The following is a 21,160-nucleotide window of genomic DNA, read 5'->3' as shown; positions in this document are numbered from 1 at the left end:
TAAGTCCTGACGAATGTACCTTATCGATGACGAGGGTGAGCCCCATCGGGATAAGGGTGGCAACGGTACGATTATAGAGACTAGAAGTTGAAGCGTACTCCATTGCTCATACCCTACATAAAAATCAATCGCAGTCCCGAGGTCACGGTCTCGCTCGGTTGTACATATCAGTGAGATGGGACCGGTGTAAAACACTCCCCGAAGGAGAAGGCGAGATCCGTGAGAGACTGGGATGAGATCAAGATATAACCCGATTGTCTACAATCCTGTCTGTTTAGAGATGGTTTTTCGAGCGAATACAGTAGGATCTCACTACAACGAAGCCCGCGGGATCGGCGAGATCCGTTCATTGTAATATTTGCTGTGACAAATGTTCTTCGACATTATTTCTCTGGTGAGCTAGCCGTAGGAGGCGGAAAAAATGTTCGTGGTGCTGAAAATTCGTCGTAACGGTGGTCATCGTAATTAAATTCCACCGTGTGGCAGTCAGAGAAGAGATGATTAGAATGATTCTCTAGCGTACGAGCTATCGACCGACTTTGTATGGCCTCTCAAAAGCAATTCGGTGACTATTAGGTACATCTAGATTCAAAACCTCCTTCGATCTTGTAAGATCGACTTTATTGATAGGCAGCTTTCCACTCACTCTTCTTCTTTGCGATCATCGTCGGGGAAGAGCAGCGACGTTATAACAAAAGCGATTTGAGAGACTCTCAGGGTCAATTATCCTCTTTCTTTTATCTATAGTGTGTGTCAAAATCCAATGGCAGTTCTCACAAGTTCATGGCTGCGCCATATTGACATATTGGACAGATCCGGTAGCGAAGTCTTTTCCAGAGGTGAGATGACAAATCCTGAAAGTTTCATCTTGGGCGATCAAAAAGAAACATATCACACTGACTGCCGAAATCCTGTTTCTGGCCGGGAGTAAGGCCATCGCCCGACGATCATAAGTCAGGCAGCAAGAAGCGAGAAACTTCTCCGAATGCCTGGCGCTCAGGATTTCCCCTCAGGAACGGTCGGCATCCATTTAACGCCAAAAATTTTGTCATCAAACGGAGCTAAAGCGATCTCTAGCTACGACGAGAGCGAAACATCTTACAATAAGTTTCCAACATATTTGTACAGCAAGGGGAAAGTGACAGATCTATCATCTTGACACATGTTCGAGTTCCGGCAATAAATTAGAGATTTTATATGCATGTTTAAATGTCGAGTTGACGACGGTTCTCGCGAGCCATCCTCCGGAGGATGGGTATGTACATGAACATATTCCTTTTCTACACGATCCTCGGCCATGCTCCATCCAGTCAGATCACGCTTCTCGGGCAGCCAGATGATCCCTCAGATCTTTGTTCCGAATCTGTGCTCAAGAATTCAGCTTTGCGGGGCTCTTTCAGGCGTATTGGTAACAATGATATTTGTTCCGATGAACCGAATATGCTGCGACGCTGGGACGCTCGTAGTATCGGAGTTTGTTGTAGAGAATGCAGACGAAAATTACGCCGAGGACCTGAAGAAAACAGACTAGGGCACCGAGGGCGGCGATGTAGGAAAGATTGCGTACTATGCCCTGAGCTATCACAGTCGTACAGCCCTGGAACGGCAAGATGAATGAAGATCTTTTAGTCTGAGTTTGTCTCCATCCCGATTTCGGTCAGTGATCACGCAGCCCCAAGGAGCACATGTTGGGCTAACATCAGAGAATCCGGATTTATTTAGCGGTTGGTGTGGACAAAACACACCCACTAGCCACAAGTGACTCCTCCCTGTTCTTTGTACGATACGCGTACAAGAAAAACGAGAACCCACATCATCCAAGACGCGATGACGCGGGAGCTCTCGTGATTGCTCGAATCTCGCGACTCGGTGTTTGTGCTTGGATCGCAGGCATGTTGTTTTCAGTGGGCTCCCAGTCAGAGCTGCGAGCGGGTTCTCGGAAAATTGAGGGTGTTTTCGCATTGCTCGTTTCGAGAACGCCGTCAGAGAGATCGGCAACCTGTCGACCCATATGATTCAGTAAGAGGAAAGAATGAAACAAATGAATAGGCACCCACATCATAAAATATGTTGTTGGGGATATCCCATTTGCCACAGAGAAATGACCATGTTTTGCAACACGAGGTTGGAACAATGTTCACGAAGCTCTTCGGATTGCCTTTCCGCCATTCGGACTTCTCCCAGTCTTCGAAACCGTCGATACCGCAGCACTTCAACTGAAAATCGGAGCTCAATATTAGGGTCCATGGTTTGCCTCCCTCAAACGGCGAGCCAGACGATGTCGTGCCGGAATGACGAATTTCATGAAGTTTGACCGATATGATCCCGGAGTCTCGCGGTAGCGTCATCTCATTTCTGAGAGCTCCGACGCGGAACAGCGTTCCTCCGTTCCACCTTGATTCACCTATTCTGAACTCACGTTTCTCTGCATCCTGTTGATGCGGTAGGTTGTCAGATCATTTTTCCCATACTCGTCGAGGAAAAGCGACCGGAATTGATGCCGCAACTCGTTCTTCACCTGTGAAGGGATATCGTGAATATCTGCAATTGACCAAGGACACTTGAGACGGGAGCGCGCAAGGAAAATTAAATATGGAATTTCGGATTTTGCATCCGATCTTACGTATCCATATGAGTAGAAGCACAGCAGTCCACAAGCCGCTTCAACCAGGAGTACCATGACCAGAAACCATCCGTACTAAATGCGGAGGGGAAAAATTCTGTCAGTTTGTAGGCCACAAGATCTGGACAAAATTTATTTGGCCCTGCTCTCGCCTGATCTCCGACCGATTTCCAGCGTCATGAACTCACCCATGCTATCATGCCACGATGGAGTCTCCAAATTGCAAGGCATCCCAGGGAGCAGACCACTAGGAGGAAGCCCGCGGCTGCCAACAGCAAGTAGGTAGCTAGCAAATGAACCCGGGTCGAGTGTTCGAGCGACCTCAACTCGTTGACGCCAACGAAAGCGAGCACCAGACCCGATACCTGAAACAATGCTCAACCTTGGCAGCATTTCCTGAACTGATGATTAATGATTGGCCAATTCGATCGCAGATTGGCCCGAAGTGATCCGCGACACTGTTCGAATCGACATCCGGGGACAGCGTAGGGACGAGGACTCCTTTCTCTCTCATTTCAGGGATCATTCTCATCTCAGAGAGGACTCCTTTCTCTCTCATTTTGCTTTCTGTACGAGAAAGCCATCGAGAGGGAGGACATCGCTAGTCGCTCTGATGCGGCTTTTAGCGGAGAGTCGGATGCCGAAAACCTTCAAATCACCGTGGCGGTAGCCGAACGAGCAAAAGGGAAATAAGTCGTCACGAAAAGAAGATTTCGCTACGATCGAAGGAATTGGACAGCGACGTCGAGTATTACAGTGTTTGGCGTGGCATCGACGATGGCAACAATCGATGCGATTGATCGAGGAGTCAAAGGAGAAGTCTTGGATCCGATTCCTTGTCGAGATTATTCTCGGATCTTTTCCTCGTTATTGTGGCGCCGCATCGACGAGCGAAACGACAAAGAGAGCGCAGCCAGAGTTACTATCCAAGGAGCGCTCAACATCTCGGAGCTTATTCCTACTCCGGTGAAATTCTGCGCTCGAGCATGAAAGTTTCGAATTCGCCGTTTCTCCCCGTGTCAACGCTTCACTTGCCTCGGCGATACTTGCGTCGGACTCTATGCAGCAATGGATACATATTATATATTAGATAGCTAGGCTCGGCGCTGCGTGGACTCCGCCCGGGGAATCAAGACTTCGGGCCACCGAAATGAGCCGAAAAATTGCTAGGAGGCCTTATATGAAGGCAAATGTCGATTTATTGGGGCAAACTTCTTCGAAAAATTCATCGGGACGGAGATTGGAGCATTGACGGTATGAAAATTCGGAATCAAATCCAAGGGGTCAGTGAAAGGTTCAGGTCTGGTGATCGAGGGCGTCCGCCTCAGGACACCACAGGGGGACAGTACGCCACTGTCTAGGCTTATCCAGTTATCGTGATTTGATTCATGGGAAGAGCCCAGATAAAGGCCGAGGAAAGTGGATCAGCGATCCCGTTGATGCGGAACAGGGTGCGCTTCTTCTGTGTCTGTAATTTTCCCGAAGGTCCGCTTCGCCGCTGCTACAAATACTGTGATCATCGAGACATTACCAAATACATTATGTGTCGCCCTGCCCTAAGTATGCGTTTATGGCAAAGAATGGTCCTCCGATAATGGGGCTACACGCCCGAGCTCTGGCAAAGTTCAAGTGCATCGGATCGCACAACGATGGAGCAGTCGACAAAGGAACTGTCGATTAATCCGCAATCAATCGAAGTGATCAGTGCGTCGACGAACAATGAGCTCTTGGATCGTACGCACCGAATAGTCGATCATTCCGACGGCTTCGCCCCCTCTCGAGATCGATCACAAACTTCTGAATTGCTCAGGGCCAACTGCTTAGCAAAATGCGCGCAATTCCAGGATCGGAAGTTGGTTCAACGGTGCCACTTTTGACCTGATTAGACATTTCTCTAAGCGATCATGCGGTAGAGCGGGCGCTCTCAGGACTGTCGATCAATCCCTCGGGACATACCGCATTTCCATTCGGAACTAAATGAAGTCGTGACGATGGCTCGATCCGGTCGCGGCCTTCTTGTCAAGACTCACCAAACTCAATTAAGACTGAACGACCAGAAGATCCAAATGAATTGAGACAAGGAAGGAGGAGACGAGAAAATGAAGTGCAACGTTCTCTATCTTTCGCTTAACTAAGACAGCTAGCTAGCCAGCCGATCGGATGGATTGGACACGCGCGCAAGCGTCCCGGCAGGCAAGCGCGAACGAGAAAGCGTATTGACGTGATTATTCCCGAAATATTCTCAGACAAGATCGAATGAATCAATGCATCAGCGTATGATAAGGCTCTTGCCGTACGAGGGGCGATCCACGGAGCGTGTCCGGAGTCCGGACCCACCATGAAAACACAGCAGCACTAACTGACTGCTCTTTCGTGGGGTTTGTGTCTCTTCCATTAAAATTCGATGGCCTTGTGGCTTAAGTCAAGGCACGGATAGCGTTCGGGTCAAGAGTTACCCGAGCGCTCCGGAGAGGTGCAGATCATACCGTAAGATGATCCTCGATTAGATTACAGATTGCCGCGTCCCGTCGTGAAAAAATGACCGTTGCGATAAGCCGCAGTTTTGTATCAAGTCTCTGAATGTGTCGTCGACTTCAGAGACACTCCCGTGCTATTCTGACGTGAGCGAATCCACGAAGAAATCGTGGGGAATTTCTGGCTCGTTCATTTGAATGTGTGTACATATTTCTTTCGCTTCTTCGATCCTCCCGATGAAATTATCCGCGTATTAGGTGGTGAGTGCCACTGGATGCCGAGGTCCTCGCGCAGTTCCGGTAATCTCGTCGAGCTCTTCCTTACCGGTAGGAGAGGACATCAATAATTTATTGGGGGCCCCAGCCGGAGGAAAAGCGCCAAAAACAAAATGAAAAAAAAAGGGTTTCCGCAGAAAGTGGAGCGGTCTCAGGACGGAACCCGTTCGATCAATTCGGAGTCTCGAGTCTCACTTTTCGAAAGTCTTCAATTCCGGATAGGGAATACGGATGACATTCGGCAAGCTTCGAAGTGAGCTTGGATTTCAGAATGGGATTACATCCGTGAAAAAATGTCAAAATTCTCTGAAAGCCACTCAAGCGTAGCTCATGGAGGAGGAAGCTCGGCACAGATCGGTAAGGAAGAGCACGACGAACGAACCGTCAAGGATACAGCTCGATGCATCCGAAGTATATTTCTATTCAAAACAGTGCAGGGCTGGCTGGATGAATCAAAACGAAAACCGGAGGTCGTTTCGCGCGGAAACTGGAATCAAACATCTTTGCTACATCTTGTGCTTCAATACTCGGCTTTCAGGGACATGGTACGCTCTTCAGATGATTTGAGCTGCTCTCCGGATCGGAAATTCCGCTCCTCGTGGGGTTCTGCCGGGACCTTCCCGCCAGAGGAATCGCAATTAAGCGTTGATCAAAATGAATTCTTCGAAGTATCGGACCCCCGATGGAGAGAAGGATGGCACCGCTCCTGCCTCTCGAATGCAACATCGGGCTCCAAGATTCACCGAGCTTTCCGAAAATAGTTGTTGTGCGATCTTACGGGAAGGAATGGATGGCCACCCAGGGATATTCGGTTGCAGCCTTCGTTGCTCGTCATTTCGAGGTGCATGTTTTCGAGCTCTTTCCTGTTCTGTCATCCTCTATATTTTTCCGTTTGTTTCGTATGTTCCAGCGGATCTTCTAATCCACGGCTACCTTGTAGAAAGAAAACTGATAAACCGCTTGGACCGCTTGCCCGAGCCGATATCATACGAAGCCTATAAATTCTGAGATTCCGTTTTCGAACTTTCCGAGAAAAATCGGTGCGCTCTCGATTGATACAAGCATACGATAGCGAGACGGCAGCAGAGAATTGCAGCGAGAAATCATGTCGTAGATGCGTTGGGTGCTAGGTGTCAGCCAGCCGACGTGATTCGGAAACAGAAACTCGCCATCCGAAGCCGAAATCGGAGTGATTCCGTCGAATTCCGCCAACTCATCTTATCGACTTGTCGTGACTCAATCCCGGGGGAAATAATATATTACCTCCATTAGTACATCGCTGTGCGCGAGAGGAGAACGTTAGCGAAAAATGATAATTATAGAGTAGATCGTGGCTTATTTGGTTTCTTCATCGCATGGAGAGGCGATTTTCGCGCTAATCCCGATTCACTGATTTCACTCTAGCCATATAGGGGGCGCGCGGCTGGAAAGCCTCTAGGAAAAGTCGTAGCTCGCAGATTTGATGATGAGTAGGGACTTTCATTCCCGAAAGTCTCCATGATAGACACGTTGAGGAGGCGAATCCTCAAACGTACACTATCCTCAAAATTCTTGCTCGGAGACTCTGAATCTGTATTTTCGCGGGGAACTCTCCCTGGAGACTCAGTGCAGGCGCGGTATACGATGACGAGCCTGAGAAACGCTGAATCAGAGATTTTCCTATGAGGCAGAACGCGGACGAAGGTCACCCGTCAGTGTAAGGATCAAAGACACGGTAACCGATGAGCTTTTACGATGACTAAAATCATCCGCGGTATTGTTCTCCTATTTATGGCTAAGACATGAGACAAGAGGTTTCTTGCATGATACGACTCTCCGCGAATTCTCATCCAAGGTGGTCGAATACCGGAAGATTCGAGCATTCGCTACTTTTCAAAATTCATGCTCCGGGTCTAACAAAAGCTCGTAAACCGAGCTGGCGATGGCTACAACGAGATAGTGATAGACGACTTCATTGAATCAAACATCGCATTCTCGCAAAAACCGAAGTCCGCTCGGCTTCTCGGCCACACTTGGATCGGATGGAGCGGAACGCTTCATGGAGAATCCATCAACCTCTTTTTCAGAAAAATCAGATGAAGAACTTCCCAAAAACATTTTTCCCCCCGAGAATCATGTAGCATCGCGGCTCATTCGGCAGAGAAAATTCGTCCGACGGATCTCTCGCGGCCAATCAGAAGAAATTCAGATCTGATTCCTACAAAGACATCAATTCATACCGATCCCCAGATCGGAGCATCACGTCGAGCATCATGCCGGCCGCGGGAGCGATTAAATGCTCTTTAAACGAAGTGAGATCGTGGGACGATTCTAATTGCTTCGAACGGCACGACGGCGTAAGCGAGCCGCGGCTGAATGTCTTCCTGTCGTCTCATTGTTATCCCGTCGGCCGGGCCTGAAGCCGAGGAATCGTCACAAAAAGCCGTCGACGCTGTTTTTGTTATTCTCCCATGAGCATTGGGTTGCGCTTTAAGGGAACCTCGGCGACGTACGGGGGCGTATCTGTATTAGGGTTCGCAAAAGCCCTGCGGCTACTCCGTCTCAAAAATAACAAATTAGCACAAGACGGCTATCAGCGGAAAGCACGACCGCACACTTCTCGTTCCACGGAACTCCGACACGACGGGTCGTTCTTATCGAGCGGTGCACCGCGCGTCGGAAACGTTTGCATGCGTGCAGTAGCCGTAAAAGCTGAAGAATAAAGCGGCCAACTTCGAGTGGGCATCGATTATTCGTGGGTAAGATATCGCTAATCTCTGCTCGCCGCCCATACCAAAAACTCATCGGGAGAACACAGAGATTAAAAAGCAATCGTTCAATGGGTTCACTCCCCGACGCTCACCATCGCCGGAGGCGGGACGGTCCCAGTCTCTGAGAGCTCGTCGCTCGGTCTCGGGAAGGAGAGAGAAGAAATCATCATCGAAACGAATATTAAACTCACCAAGAATATGACGTTGTAGACGGTGAGTAAACCCTGCAGCGCGGACACGTGCCAGTGGCACATGATACTCGCTCGACGCAGGGGCTCAGCTTCGCGTTTGAAATGACGTCCTGTCGCAATTCAGAGCCTCCATCTTCAGCCCTCGATGAGGATACAATCGCTTCGGCGGCAAGCGAGCGATCCTGAAATGAGAAATCCGTTCGGTAATGGATATCAATCGCAGAGAATGGGTCGAGCTCTGAGAAGAGCCTTGCGACAGGCTTTGATGCGTAGGCCCGATACGAAGTGCAAAAAATGGCGCTCGAAAGGAGAGGATCCCGGTATCGGATATCGTAGATGTCTATCGGCAGAATCACTGAGAGCACCGATGGGGGGAAGCATCTGGCTGATTTTTGGACCATATGTCGTGACTCGCTGCATCGACAGCAATTGTTCTGGATTCTGTTATGTACTCTTCTCGTTTTCTGCTCGACAACATTTGAACTCGGGGAAATTTCTTCAATCTTTCCCTCAGATGAGAGGCGAAAGGGGAAAGCTTTCGCACAAGTGTAGGTGTTCTTAAAATGGCGGGCTCAATTTTTCTTTCGGCGAAATCTCTCCTTCCCCATAGAATCAAGCCGATCGAGATATAACCGGTCCTTCGGCGGGGGCTAGGCCATGGGAACGTGTTGATTTCGGAGTGGTCTTGTTCCAAGCTTGTACGGGATTTCGCCCTGGGATCAGTAGCCAGCGCGGCTTGATAAAAAGCTTCTTCGACGTTCTCCAACACCGGAGGGAATTTCGTCCCTCAGGAAATCTGAGTACTGAATTCTAGTGGAGTTCTACGCTTGCTGAGCGACTACTCTAGGTCTCAATCCCACGCTAATCGCATCGATTTGCATTGATTCCCAGGCAAATAATCAAATATCCGAATTAGAACCGGTCTACCTATGGCAGACTGATTCGTTTCCGTCCGATATTCTTTAGATGTGTTTCTGTTCTGTGTTTTGCCGCACAGAAGATTCTAAGGTCCGCTTAAAGGTATTTTCTATCCAAACAAATTCTCGCTCGATGCTGTTTCGAGTGTTTTCGGTCGAACAGAATCTACAATTCCACAGACGAATCACGATCCCCCAGGTTAACCCGACTCACATCGAACGTTTTGTACAGGAACCGAAACGACTGACACTGCACTTTAGCTCATGGAGGAGCGAACTCTTCTCCAGACAGAGCCTGGAGCGCTATCCGATCGTTTTGTTTTATGTTTGAAAAAATACTCTCTTGTGAGAGAAGGAGCCCAGTATCGCTGAAGCTCCACTAGAAAACTAGGGATCGATCGTAGAGGCTTGAGACATTCCGAAAAGCTCAGTGGTCGTAGGAGAACGGATTTCTCCGATAAACCCTGCTGGCGTCCATCACTAGAAATCGCCGGAGGGGACCCAGAGCTATGTCCTCTTATCTCCTTCCGAAAGGGATCTCGGAGAAATTCTCGATCGGAATCAAGGCTGCGTTCTGCTTCAAAACTACGGCATGAGCACTCACAAGCTTTCGACAGTGCGTTTACATTCACTCGGAGAAAATCCCTTTCATCGCTCCGCGGCGAATCCAACATCCGATGGTAATCCATCGATACATGAGACGGTCGCGCAACCATATGGCAAGCAAATGGGTGCGCTATGGGTCGGCGCTGGAGTAGGGTTGGAGTCGGCCTGACCGGGTGGCTACTCGCCCGCCTATCTGCCGCTGGCTAGCCGGCTGGCTCGCTCATACGTAAATACGACGAAGATGGCGGCGGCAGCGGCAGCAACAAGACTCTAAGGCAGGGGTTCCATTCAGTGATTCAGTCGGATCCACGGGAGTGCACGTGCCAAGCGAGGGTCAAAGGTTGAAGGAAAGGGTGTTGTCAGCCCTGCCAAATGGTCAGCTGGCCGGCTGGTCGACCGTACGGCTCGACGGTAGGTCGGGTGGTTTGTCGGAGGATTGATTCGCTCGCCACCCGCTATACATCACGGCACCACCCATTCGGTTATCAGCCTAGCTCGACGGAACGCATGGCGCGCTGGTATGGCGGCAGATTCTTTTCATTTGGCGTCGTCACCGAGATTCGGTCCATGAAGGAGCAAGCCGCCGCCTCGACTGAAAACAACGACCGTCTCATGAAAAGCGCTCTCGGGGTACGTCGGTTGGTCGCCCGTTGGGCTCAGGGCGCGACACCAGCAAAATAAAAACGAGTATCATCCAGCCCTCATCGTCGTTACGGGCCGACCGCTGCTCTGCGAGCGAAGACCGAAAGCTCTGACGACGAATCGGAACAACAGCACGGAAGGATGCCTGAGGTGGAACCGTTTAGCAACCTTTCGCTCGGTGCCTATCTCGAGCGAGGGAATGTTCCCCGGACGCACGAACCGACATAAAGGTAGACAGCTGTCCTAAACCTGGTCGCCGAGCGAGGGAAGGTCGGGGCGGCTCGACGTGCTCGAACCGCTTCGACGACCGGGATGAGAGCTCCAGATAAAGTGACTCTCCGGGAGGACCAATGGCCTTGGGGACGTTGTCGTTGTCGAAGACGGCGCCACCGAGTCGGCCGGCCGTGTCGGATGGGGCCTTTGGGGAGCGCGCAGGGCTCCGAGAGAACAACAAAAGGAGCTTGGAAGCTTTGGCATGCATTTTCGAACACGGAGAACATCTCAAACTTCCGAGTCAGGCATGAGCTGCTGGGTGCCTCGCGCCAGGGTCGTCCCGCGCTCTCGGCGCGCACATGAACTCCAGCGTCCAACATATCGCGTCATATGTAGAGTAGAATTAGAATATTTTGGGCATGCTCGAGAGCGAGATTTCAGAAGGGTGGTCCGCAAACTCTGAGGCGAGTGAAGATTCTCGGCTTTTCCCCGTTCTTCATTTGATTTTCGCGAGCGATGAGCCCCGTTTTATTTTGTCGTTGTCAAACGTTGGGGAGGCATTCCGGTTACAAATGAGTCACGAGCTGCGAACCCGGCGAAAAGTGCAGACACACCTTTCAGGCGCCTGTCTAGAAATCCGCACCGACCGCTCGGCTCACAGACACCAGTCAAACAGACCCACTGTCAGCCGATAGGCAGAACTAGAAGTGAGAAAACTCGGCCACAAGGAGAAAAAACGTGAGCAAACCCAAAGCAAACTCCACCTACGTAACACTTTGCTGGCCTTGAACCCGCAGGCTGTAGGCTTTGTTGCTCCCTCATACGCTGTAGACGTCGACGTGAGCGTTCGGTAGAGACGACGACAGCCGTTCAGGCATAGATCCGTCTCGTTGTGAAAATGTTAATTGAATACATTCCATAAGGCTCTCGAGCTGATGCCCTCATTTAATCGCACGCTGTCACAGTGGTCTTATCTATCGGGAAGCAGAGCATCGCTGCGGAGCCATCGGCTGGGCCTTCGCAGAGCCTAATTCCTTTAATTAAGTTCCTCTATCCTCGTGAATGATGATCCATTCGCCACCAACGTTTGTAAGAGGCTCTCAAAGCTCTTCGTGACGGTGGTCGCCGTGAAGTGGCACCTGTCCACTCGAAGTAGTGATCTTCAACGTTTCGTTATCGACTCCCCTTGAAGCGATGCGACGCGCATCTCTTCACAAAGCGTCGATTGGAGGCCGATTCTAGGGAAGCCTACGGTGATCCGGCATCGCGGAAATCTTCAGGTCGAAGGCAAGTTCGACCCTCGCGAATGCACGGAGAATCCTTCCCCATTCAGCGGACAACGTCGAAGCCGTATAGAGTTTCGATTCGAAATCATCTACGTATGTTGTCGGAAGACTGTTCGAAGTCATACATGGGCCGTAGCATTCCATAAATCAAACGAACCCGCAAACAGTTGCTCGGGACCAGTTTGAAGCCAAAGATTCTCGGGTAAGACCCAGCGAGGAGCATCACCGTAGGTCAAAACATAGAGACTGACAGATAGATTTCCCTTCAAGATCCGGGAATAAACTATGTGAGCCGAAGGTCCGAATCGCAGAGGGCTAATATCGAGGCGAACGAGCGGAAGGAGAGGTAAGAAAAACATAAGCACCGCATCGTCGTTGAGACCAGGATCTGGGTCTGACCTGCAGAGGTCACGCAGAATTCGAACCTCTGGTCGAGCCGCTCGCTGGAAACGAGGAGAGAAGCGAGCAGAGACTTCCAAGAGCGTTCGGGGCAGCTTCTCAGCACAATCCGATCGGACGGGTGAGGGAGAATGTCGGGACTGTAAAGATCGAGGTGCGAATCCGGAAAGCATGGAACCTCAGAAAAGCAACGCGAGAAAAGCGTTCCCGTTGGCCACGGATTAAGCTGGGTTGTTGCATGAATAAATGAATCGATGCATTGGCGGAACAGAATGAATGGGCGCCAGAAGACGTGTTCGTTGGACTCGTCTCGGGCCACGGCGGCGCCGACTTGATATACAAGTACATACTCGCGGGTGCTGACAAGTGCGGGAATGACATCAACCATCCAGTCAAGCAGCCGACCAAACAAACGCAGTGGCGCGGAGAGATGGAAAAAAGACACTTTCGAACGACTGAATGGGCATTTGGACGACCGCTCTGGAGAATTTCACGGGAAGCGAAAACAAAATATTAAATCATACGATCGCGAGCTGCCCAACGACATCGACTCTTCGGAGAAACGGCGGGGTGCGGGTGGAAACTGCATGGCCAAGAACCCTTCAAAGAGACATTAAGTGACGCGTCGGATTAACATTTTCCAAAGCGTGATTGAGATCTGTCCAACGCACGGCATGGTGGAGCTGTCTCTTTTTTCGCTTCAGGCTCAATTGCAAGCTTGAAATGACAGCCGCCTTATCGGGATCCGACAATGATCCCCAAGAGCAAAACATGAAACGCGATTCCCTTCCATTTTCATGAAAAGCGCATCGGAGACTGAAAGAAGGGCCGCAATAGAAATCGACCGTGGGAAACCTCCGAACCACGACTATTGTGAGCCCTCATCCGTGGACACCGTACGAATCCTGTTGATTCGAATAGATACAAGAACGTAAATCAATTATTTCATTCGCGAATGAATTCGTTATGCTTCGTCTGAATTCCAGACTTAAATGAATGCTTGTCTGGCCAAATGATGATGTGATCAGAACGAAAGGGGCGGTACAGCAAGGAGACGAAACCATCAGAAAGTAGTTTACATGGCAGACGTGCATACGCCATTCCGCTTCCGAGCGGACTTGGCAAGCCGTTTGATCGATCAATTTCCCTCCGAAGAGATGAATCGTCTTTTTTTCACTAGCACACGCCAGATTCACTCCCTCCATGTGGTGGAGAGAGTGAAGATCGTCGGTAGTTACATATGGCTTTCATACGACGCCCTTCACCGAAACACGGAAGTAGAGGCTGTTGAGTGACATCTGAACAACAAACAGTGCGCGGAAAATATCCGAAGAGATCGCCTGCCTCGCTCTCGAGCGACCGTCATCACGCTTCGAGTGAAAAATGATCCGCAGCGGAGCGCCGTAATAGAGGGCAGTATTTCGTTGGGAACCCGCGGAGAGATCAACTGCTCAGACCATCTTCCGGAAAGTGGTCGTTTCCCCCTCAAAATACTGTTATTGTAATTATACATATGAGGTGATAAACGGAGTCTAATCCGAGCTTGCCTCTGCAGCGAGGCAGAGGAAACTCTCGCCGCTTCTAGAGCCTTTTCGCTCCTGCTGATCTCCATACATGAGACTGGATGTCCGAGTTCCGGGTGCCAAGGTCCGAGAGTGATCTCTTCTGTACTGATCGGTCTGCGATCAGTCCTTAATTCGCTCTCGAGAGACGTCGGCGTCGCGAGAGGCTACAGAGGCGAGGCCTTTCTGACAGATATATGTAGGTCGTTTCGACGATAAAGCATAAATACATTGGACAGATGTAGAGTTAGCCCAAGCTTAAAGCGGGCGAGCGGACGAGTGAGTGCTACTTCTGGTATTCTGGCCGATGGGGCCGAGCTCAGAGACAGCATCGCTCACGAGTAATTTCCACTGGCTTTGTTGTTCCGCCGACCGCGCTGCTACATACTAACCTGACAGGGTCCTACTAATCACTTCATTCACTTTTCATTTTGTTTTTTCACGCTTGTTTCCCTAGGTTTCTCGTGCCGCTGCTCCTTCGAACAATGGCCGGTCAGTCTCTGAGAATGAGAACCAGTAAGTATACCGCTTCAAGAGACTCGTCAGGGACTTGCTACGAATCGAAATGCGCTTGCCGCTTGTAGTTCAGCCCGCGGAGCGACTTGCGGAGTTGGGCACGTCGATTGGTTTCAAATGACTGATGATACATAATCCTCGGGACGGAGGGAATTTCCGGGGAAAGCCTCCGATTTTTCGCAGACCGGAAGATGGCATGAGCGGCTCGGCGTGGAAGCACAGGGTGAGCCTGACTGTTCGAGTAGCGAACACCAGCACCGTAGCGTGATCGCCCATGGTGCTATATTCGGCAAGGAAGTCCATCAGAGAACTCCGCCTTCCCCGGGCCCAGATTTGCTCGATAAATTTGCCTGCGGAACCCCGTCGTCTTCGTTCTTCCAGTCGAGATCTGTGGGACTCCGACCAAACCTCTTGTGTCGGGTCGAAGATATTCGTCGTTCCCGAAATTTTCGGCACCGCATCTCGGATTCCGTCTGAGAATCGTCTTTCCCTGGCCCTCCGGAGAGAATTGTCGCCAGGACCATTAATATAATTTCTTTGGAGGAATTTTCAACTTCGGGACCCGACTGGAACCTCCGTGGTGCTTACTCAATGATCTCCTGCGCTCATACGAAGCAATCTTCACGATTCCCGAGAAACGATATTGATTTAGGCTGGCGTTGAAAAGCCATAAATCCATCAAGCCAGAGCGAACCGAGAGGGAGGATTGTTTAAATTGCTTTTCCATTCACCAAGCCGGCACAAACATGGCCAAATCGTAAAATTCTCTTCGAATTTGGCGATGAAAAGTCACACTTTAGGAAACGAACTTCAGCATCGGAACGATTTTCAGAGCGGATCATAGGGAATTCCTCGTGGCATCGAAAAGCTAAACTGATTAAGAACCTCCTTACATGCGTAAAATTTCTGGTTCAGAGAATCCCAGCTTGACTGCTTCGATTCCGTATCGGGACGGCTCAAATCCCTTCGGAGCGCTGCGATCAAGTTCCATGCGGGGAAGAAGCTCAATCAGCGATGATGTATATCATATCTTTTGCACGCTACCCTTTATGTCTTCACGCGTTCATTCACCATGACTCAACTTCAGGAATTCTCCCACACACGTACACACAGGCAAAATAGACTTGTCGCCTCCGATGGCCGGTAATAACTCTCGCTGCTCGCCACGTCCGCGGGAACGGAGAGAAACACGACCGTAAGTCACACTGACAGTTATCGAACACGAGCCGGGAATTTTATGCGCTTTGAAGCCAAATGACGCATCATCGTATACGGACAGGCGACACTGCGCCGCATAAATCGAAGCGTGTCTCCGACCTGACCACTAATGGGTCTTTTACGGGGAGCCTTTCACCGGCCAGACATAAGTTCTCCGAGTCGTCACCATCAAAATCACCACGTTGAGAGGTTTGGAGCGGACCGACCGCTCCGTTCAATCATGTTGTAATAGACAGTGGGAGGTTCCTCTGCACTGCAAAGGGAATGCGGGCTGAACGGCTGCGTTCGAATTGGGAAGTTGAACACGAGCTGGCCATAGATCGTCGAGAAACAACGGAGATTGGGGCATTGTGAAAATTTCGACGGCATTCGTATCGGTTCGGGAACTGGCTGAGCGAAAGTGATTCAACGAAAGTTGCGTGTAGGAGACGCTGATTTGTTGAGAGCTCTTCTCGGTTGCTCCTCTGCCTCATTTCGCCTGAATGCTTGCATCAATTCCGCAATAGGTTGGGGGCGGAATTTCCGTGGAGAATCTTCAGGAAACCCGTCGCGCTTTTGGGCGGATTGAAGATGGCGAAGCCAGCAGGAATGAGAAGGAAAGACGACACCGAAAACATTTACAACAATAACGACAACGATGACTGCGATGTTGTCTACCACGAAGACGACATGTATCCTTCTCAGGAAGGCGCAGTGTATTTTTCTTCTAAACGATGAATGTCATGCCTCGGTCACTTCGGCTCGCAGAGCCGTCTAACAGTATTTACCGCAAACGAACAGATCTCACGAAGTGTCAGTTTCTTCGGATTGACTGACTGGTCGCCTGAGTACTGACTTGACGCTGACTCGCGCAACTTGACAGACGGACTGTCGAAGCTTGCTGACTGAGCCTCGCGGTCCTCTCCGAGTTTTGAGCGATGCGATCTTTAGTTTTCCCTCATTTGCTCCGGGCTATGTAAACAGTGGCGGAATGCTGCCCGCTTTCAATTCTCAAATAGAGACGGCTTTGTCATCGACAGCCACTGTGGGACGCGGAGTCATTTCATTTACTGCAGCTATGAGTAGAGTGTGATTCTTCTCTTCATCGCTTTTCCAATCACGTACGCGAGACATAATCGGAGCACATTCTGCGACGCTCACCACCTACTCACATGAGAAATCATCATCGAAATTCCCGGTCATCCGTTTTTACTCGAGAAGAGCCGGTACGCCGGGTGGTATTTCTCGGTCCGATGTTTTTTTCCTCGTTTTCGTTTTCTACGTTCTTCGCTTGGTGCCGTCGGACTCGTGCGAGCGTGCTCCGCCGTAGAAGGAGCTCCGACCAAATAACCGAAAAGCTAATATCGTGATTCGATTTTTGCCACTTCATGGTACTTTCATCTCCGAAGCATGATGACATTAGCCGCTAATTTCTTCACCAGTCGTTCACGTAGCAAAAGCTGATGCTCGCTTACCGTGATCAGCACGAGGGAAGGATTCTGGCTCCGCTCATATCGAGATGCGGCGTTGCGGCGAAGCAATAAAACCTGAAAGCGGAAAAACGGTCGTCAGCATAAGGAGATCTGGGAGACGCGTTACATCTCTCGGAGTGTATCCCTCCGATTCCGGGAGAGAGAAGCTTCCGGCTCCCGGCTGGCCGGCTTGGATCGTCCCGGAAACACGCTTGTCCCTGCGAAATCTCAGAGTTCCGCTCTCCACAAATATTTTGGTCCGTTCTCAGATAAGCACAAGTTTCGAGTGATGAATTTATTTTGGAGACGGCCCCTTCCCATGTCTCTTCGTTCATCTCCGTTTCGTTCGTTCGTCCCTCCGCTCATTCGGTCCGTCGGTCGATGTGTCTGTCTGTCGGTCGGTCTGTTGGTCGGATGGTCGTCATTCAGTTGGCGCGCCCGAATGGCTTTCAGGAATCGCGCAGGCTACTCTGAGATAGAGCACTGAGCAAGAAAACGAGCGACCTATGTAGACCTTTACGGACAGCGACGACGGCGGTGGCGGCGGCGGCGGTATGACAGCATCAGACCAATGTGTAGTTGAGTGTGTTCTATGTGAGTTTATGGAAAAGCGCGCGACAGCCAAGCGGCTGGTCGGCCGCAACAGCCGTTTGAGTTTGTATGTATACCACTCATTCTTCGACTGCCTTTCAGTGGAACGGTGTAAGAAGAGCGTGGGCTGAGAGGCCTCAGTGTCAAGTCGGGAAAAGCAACATGCGTCAACACAATGCGACCGAGTGCAAACAGGACTGAGATCATCTGCACCCGTCGGGGCTAATGGGCAGTTATCGCTTGCGCGGTGGTTAATCTGACTGCCGACTGAGAAGTTTCCGTACACCGAATTATCGACCTAGGGAGACCCACGGTGAATGCGGCACAGCGCTCCATCATTCATGGTATTCACGAAGCACCGGCATACTATTCAGTGAAGTCTGAATATGACTTTAAAAAAAATGAAAAATCACTCGTCGGAAAGGCTGAATGAACACTACAACCGAGTGGCGAACGATATTATTCCCTCCCGTGCAGACCGAATTTCGGGGAGCTAATCGTAAGAAATTTCCCTCCAATTGAGCTGTCTCGCTTGCGACCGCGTTCTCCGGGGTGATCGTCGGCTTTCTTGATCGAGTATGCTCGCAGAAAAAATTTTGAGTATGCAAACGAGGCTGACGTATGCCTGTCTCGGCCTTCCTCCACTTGGAACCGGTCCAACGAGGAATGACAAGTATTCTATTTGTCTGACACGACCGCAAAAAAATAATATATTCGTAGTTCTTAGGAGGAATAATGGCTGTGAGCTGTTTCTGGTCACTCTGATTTCACTGACCGGGGCGACGATGAATCTTCAACAAGCTCGTCGTGAGACACATCGGCTACTATGGTTTGTCCAATATCTTAGATCGCGACACGACCGCGAATTCATTCGCGCGTCGCTGTGGAAACAAAAACAAGAATGAAGTCCGGAATGTCTCCGAGACCGATGGAAAGTAATTCGAGAGACGGGGCCGAAATCCGATACTCGATGACGCCATCGAGAGTAACCGAATGAAAACACTGTACATGTGTACATAAACCAGTTCGATCGTGTGACATTGTTCGAGGAAACGACCCGGGACGACGATGGTCAATGCAATTTGACCAGAGGCTATCTTGTTCCTCGGGCGGGATGACTTTGTTGTTCTTGGGTGGCCCTTCACATGAAGGAACGGGCGGAGAAACGACTGAATCGGACCTCAGATGTTGTCTGTCATCTGGGCTGCGGGTCGAATTTTCTTTAGCCATGATGACATCTCTCTTCGCTGTCATTTTCTGGCGCTTCAAGTCACTCACATTAGTGGACATCGTCCGATACACGAAGAAACAGATTCGCTCCGTAAAGCTCCCGTCCGTGCGCCGGTACCGTCGCTCCCACGAAAAGCTCGAGGAACCATTTGATTCATTGTCCCTAGGTTCGAAGGCCGCGCGGCATATTCGTCGTCGTCATTGTCGACGACGAATAGAATCCGGAACGCGGGGGAAACTCGAAAAGATATTTTTAGAAGGTGCCAGACGATGAACTCGAACGGGGAAGACGCGTCGCTCGCTAGAACTTGGGCCAACATGCGAGCAGGTAACACAATCCTAAGTCGCGGCGTTTCTTCGGAGATGAATTGAGCCGCGAAGGGATCAGCCGGCACAGTCTTCTCCTGGTAGGAAAATAAACAAAGCTGGCTCAAGCTGCAGGTGCGTCAATCGACCGTTTGACAAAGTTCCGTTAATATACAGCTTGACGCTGAAGCCTACACAATCGGACCGATGCCAAGGATTGAGGTTAGATTTTCAACTTTGAACCCTCGAAATCTCGTCATCTGCTTGCGAAGTAAACCTTGTCCCCCTCCCCAGAATCTTCTGGTGTAGCGATTCGACGCGCTTAAGGAATCAATCATAAAGTTACGTGGACTTCATTCCCGTTCCTGTAGTCCAGGTATGATGGATGAGGATGTCGAAGAATTTTTTCCATCGGGTTCCGGTCCATCGGGTGAGGTCTTATGAGGTCGGAAAAAAAGTGCACACGCCGCGTCTGGGGCTGGAGTCGAGCACACCATGGAAGAAGATATCCCATCGGAAGAGTGTCTCGCCGCAGCTCAGAGTCTGCGTCTGGCCCAGCCAGCTCAATCGCTCAATCCGTGGTAGGTATTGCCGTCGTCCGTTGGCGTCAAGGAGTCTGCTCCGACCCCTTTCGGCCTTCAAGGCCGTAACCCAAATAGAGATCGCGGAAACGACCTCCGGAGCTAGAATTGCGTAGAGGAGTACTGGTCAGGGGTTTGGCCTCGGCAAATGGGTTCTCGCCGAGCGATGCAGGACGCTCGATCGCTTGCCGCGGTACCTCCCAGGATGGAATGCGTTATTTGCCGACTGCTAATCCAAGACATCCTAACAATGCAATCGACGATCACAGGAAAAAGTCGAGATCGATCGGCGCAGCATTCGGGGCAATTTTTCAGATGTTGAGAGATCAGAGATTGTGTGATACGAGGTTTGCACCATGAAAAATTCACCGGCATGGAGGCAGATGCCTTTTTTCGAAGAGTTACTGAGATGATCAACTAAACCGAGCTCCATTGTGGTATTACGAGCTCCATCAGTTGGACGGAGTCGTGCCGAGGTGGAGCTTGTCACCAGGGATGAAAGCCAAGCAGTAATGCCAACGAGGTCATGTCAGGGAGCTCCATGGAGGAAACTCATCTAGACGAGCGAGACCTCTCACCACTCACCATTCCCGCGTCGGAGCTCATTTCGCTACATCAGCCGTTTTCGGCGCGCCTGAGAGGCTATCCACCGTGAATCGCAGTCGGTTGATTGATGACTGATTATTCCGAGGGAGAAAAATCCAAGAGAGTGGAATTGGGATCCGAAAGTACTTGAATGGGGAAAACACAATGAAGGATGCGTCGTGCGACATTGCGAGGAACTCCTGACGACGTGATCAGAATCTACGAAGACAGCACATAAATAAGATGTCAGAATCGCCGGAATCGACAGAATTTCACAGCGTCCTCGTTTCGGAGAAAGACAAAAGCCGTGTGGGCAGCACACTCAGATTATCCAGCGGAGCCGACGAGCAGGAAAAACGCTATAAGACAACGTATTTGATTTGCTTGATTGATGGATCGGCGTAACCGACAGAATCTATGGACTCATCCGACCTCTGACATCACAGAGCTCCGCTCGTTCAGCCCCCGGATACTTGACCGCCCGCCCGCCTGCCTGCTTTCCTGTCGATCCGGTATAGCGTCGTCATCATCAGCGGAGAGCCGAACGGGGAAAACGGCGAGCCAACGAGCGCACCCGAAACGAGGCAGCGAAAAATTGATTGAGATCCTGAGCTTGAATTTCGATTTCATGCTGCTGACATGATCGGCTCCGGAACGATCTACACAAAACGGAGACCTCTGTCTCATCCCGCTGTGGTCGGTACCGATTCGCATCGGATCGAAATTATCCGATGCAGTCGTTT

The 21,160-nt window shown here is 50.5% G+C and overlaps 1 protein-coding gene across 1 annotated transcript; it reads right to left on the bottom strand.

Moving 5' to 3' along the window:
- Positions 1–1,283: 1,283 nt before the first annotated feature.
- On the bottom strand, positions 1,284–20,265 carry LOC100904115 (CD151 antigen). The gene is made up of 6 exons (XM_029113219.1): positions 20,202–20,265; positions 2,812–2,999; positions 2,624–2,698; positions 2,420–2,518; positions 2,058–2,216; positions 1,284–1,597 (listed from the first exon to the last, which is right to left on the bottom strand). Exons 1-6 carry the CDS (start codon positions 20,263–20,265, stop codon positions 1,397–1,399), a joined length of 786 nt encoding a protein of 261 aa, XP_028969052.1. The 3' UTR covers positions 1,284–1,396.
- Positions 20,266–21,160: the final 895 nt, after the last annotated feature.

The sequence above is a fragment of the Galendromus occidentalis genome, unplaced genomic scaffold, assembly GCF_000255335.2.
Source record: "Galendromus occidentalis unplaced genomic scaffold, Mocc_1.1 scf7180000076421, whole genome shotgun sequence".
In the NCBI taxonomy this organism is placed as follows: Eukaryota; Metazoa; Arthropoda; class Arachnida; order Mesostigmata; family Phytoseiidae; genus Galendromus; species Galendromus occidentalis.
This window is presented reverse-complemented; position numbering and strand designations above follow the sequence as displayed.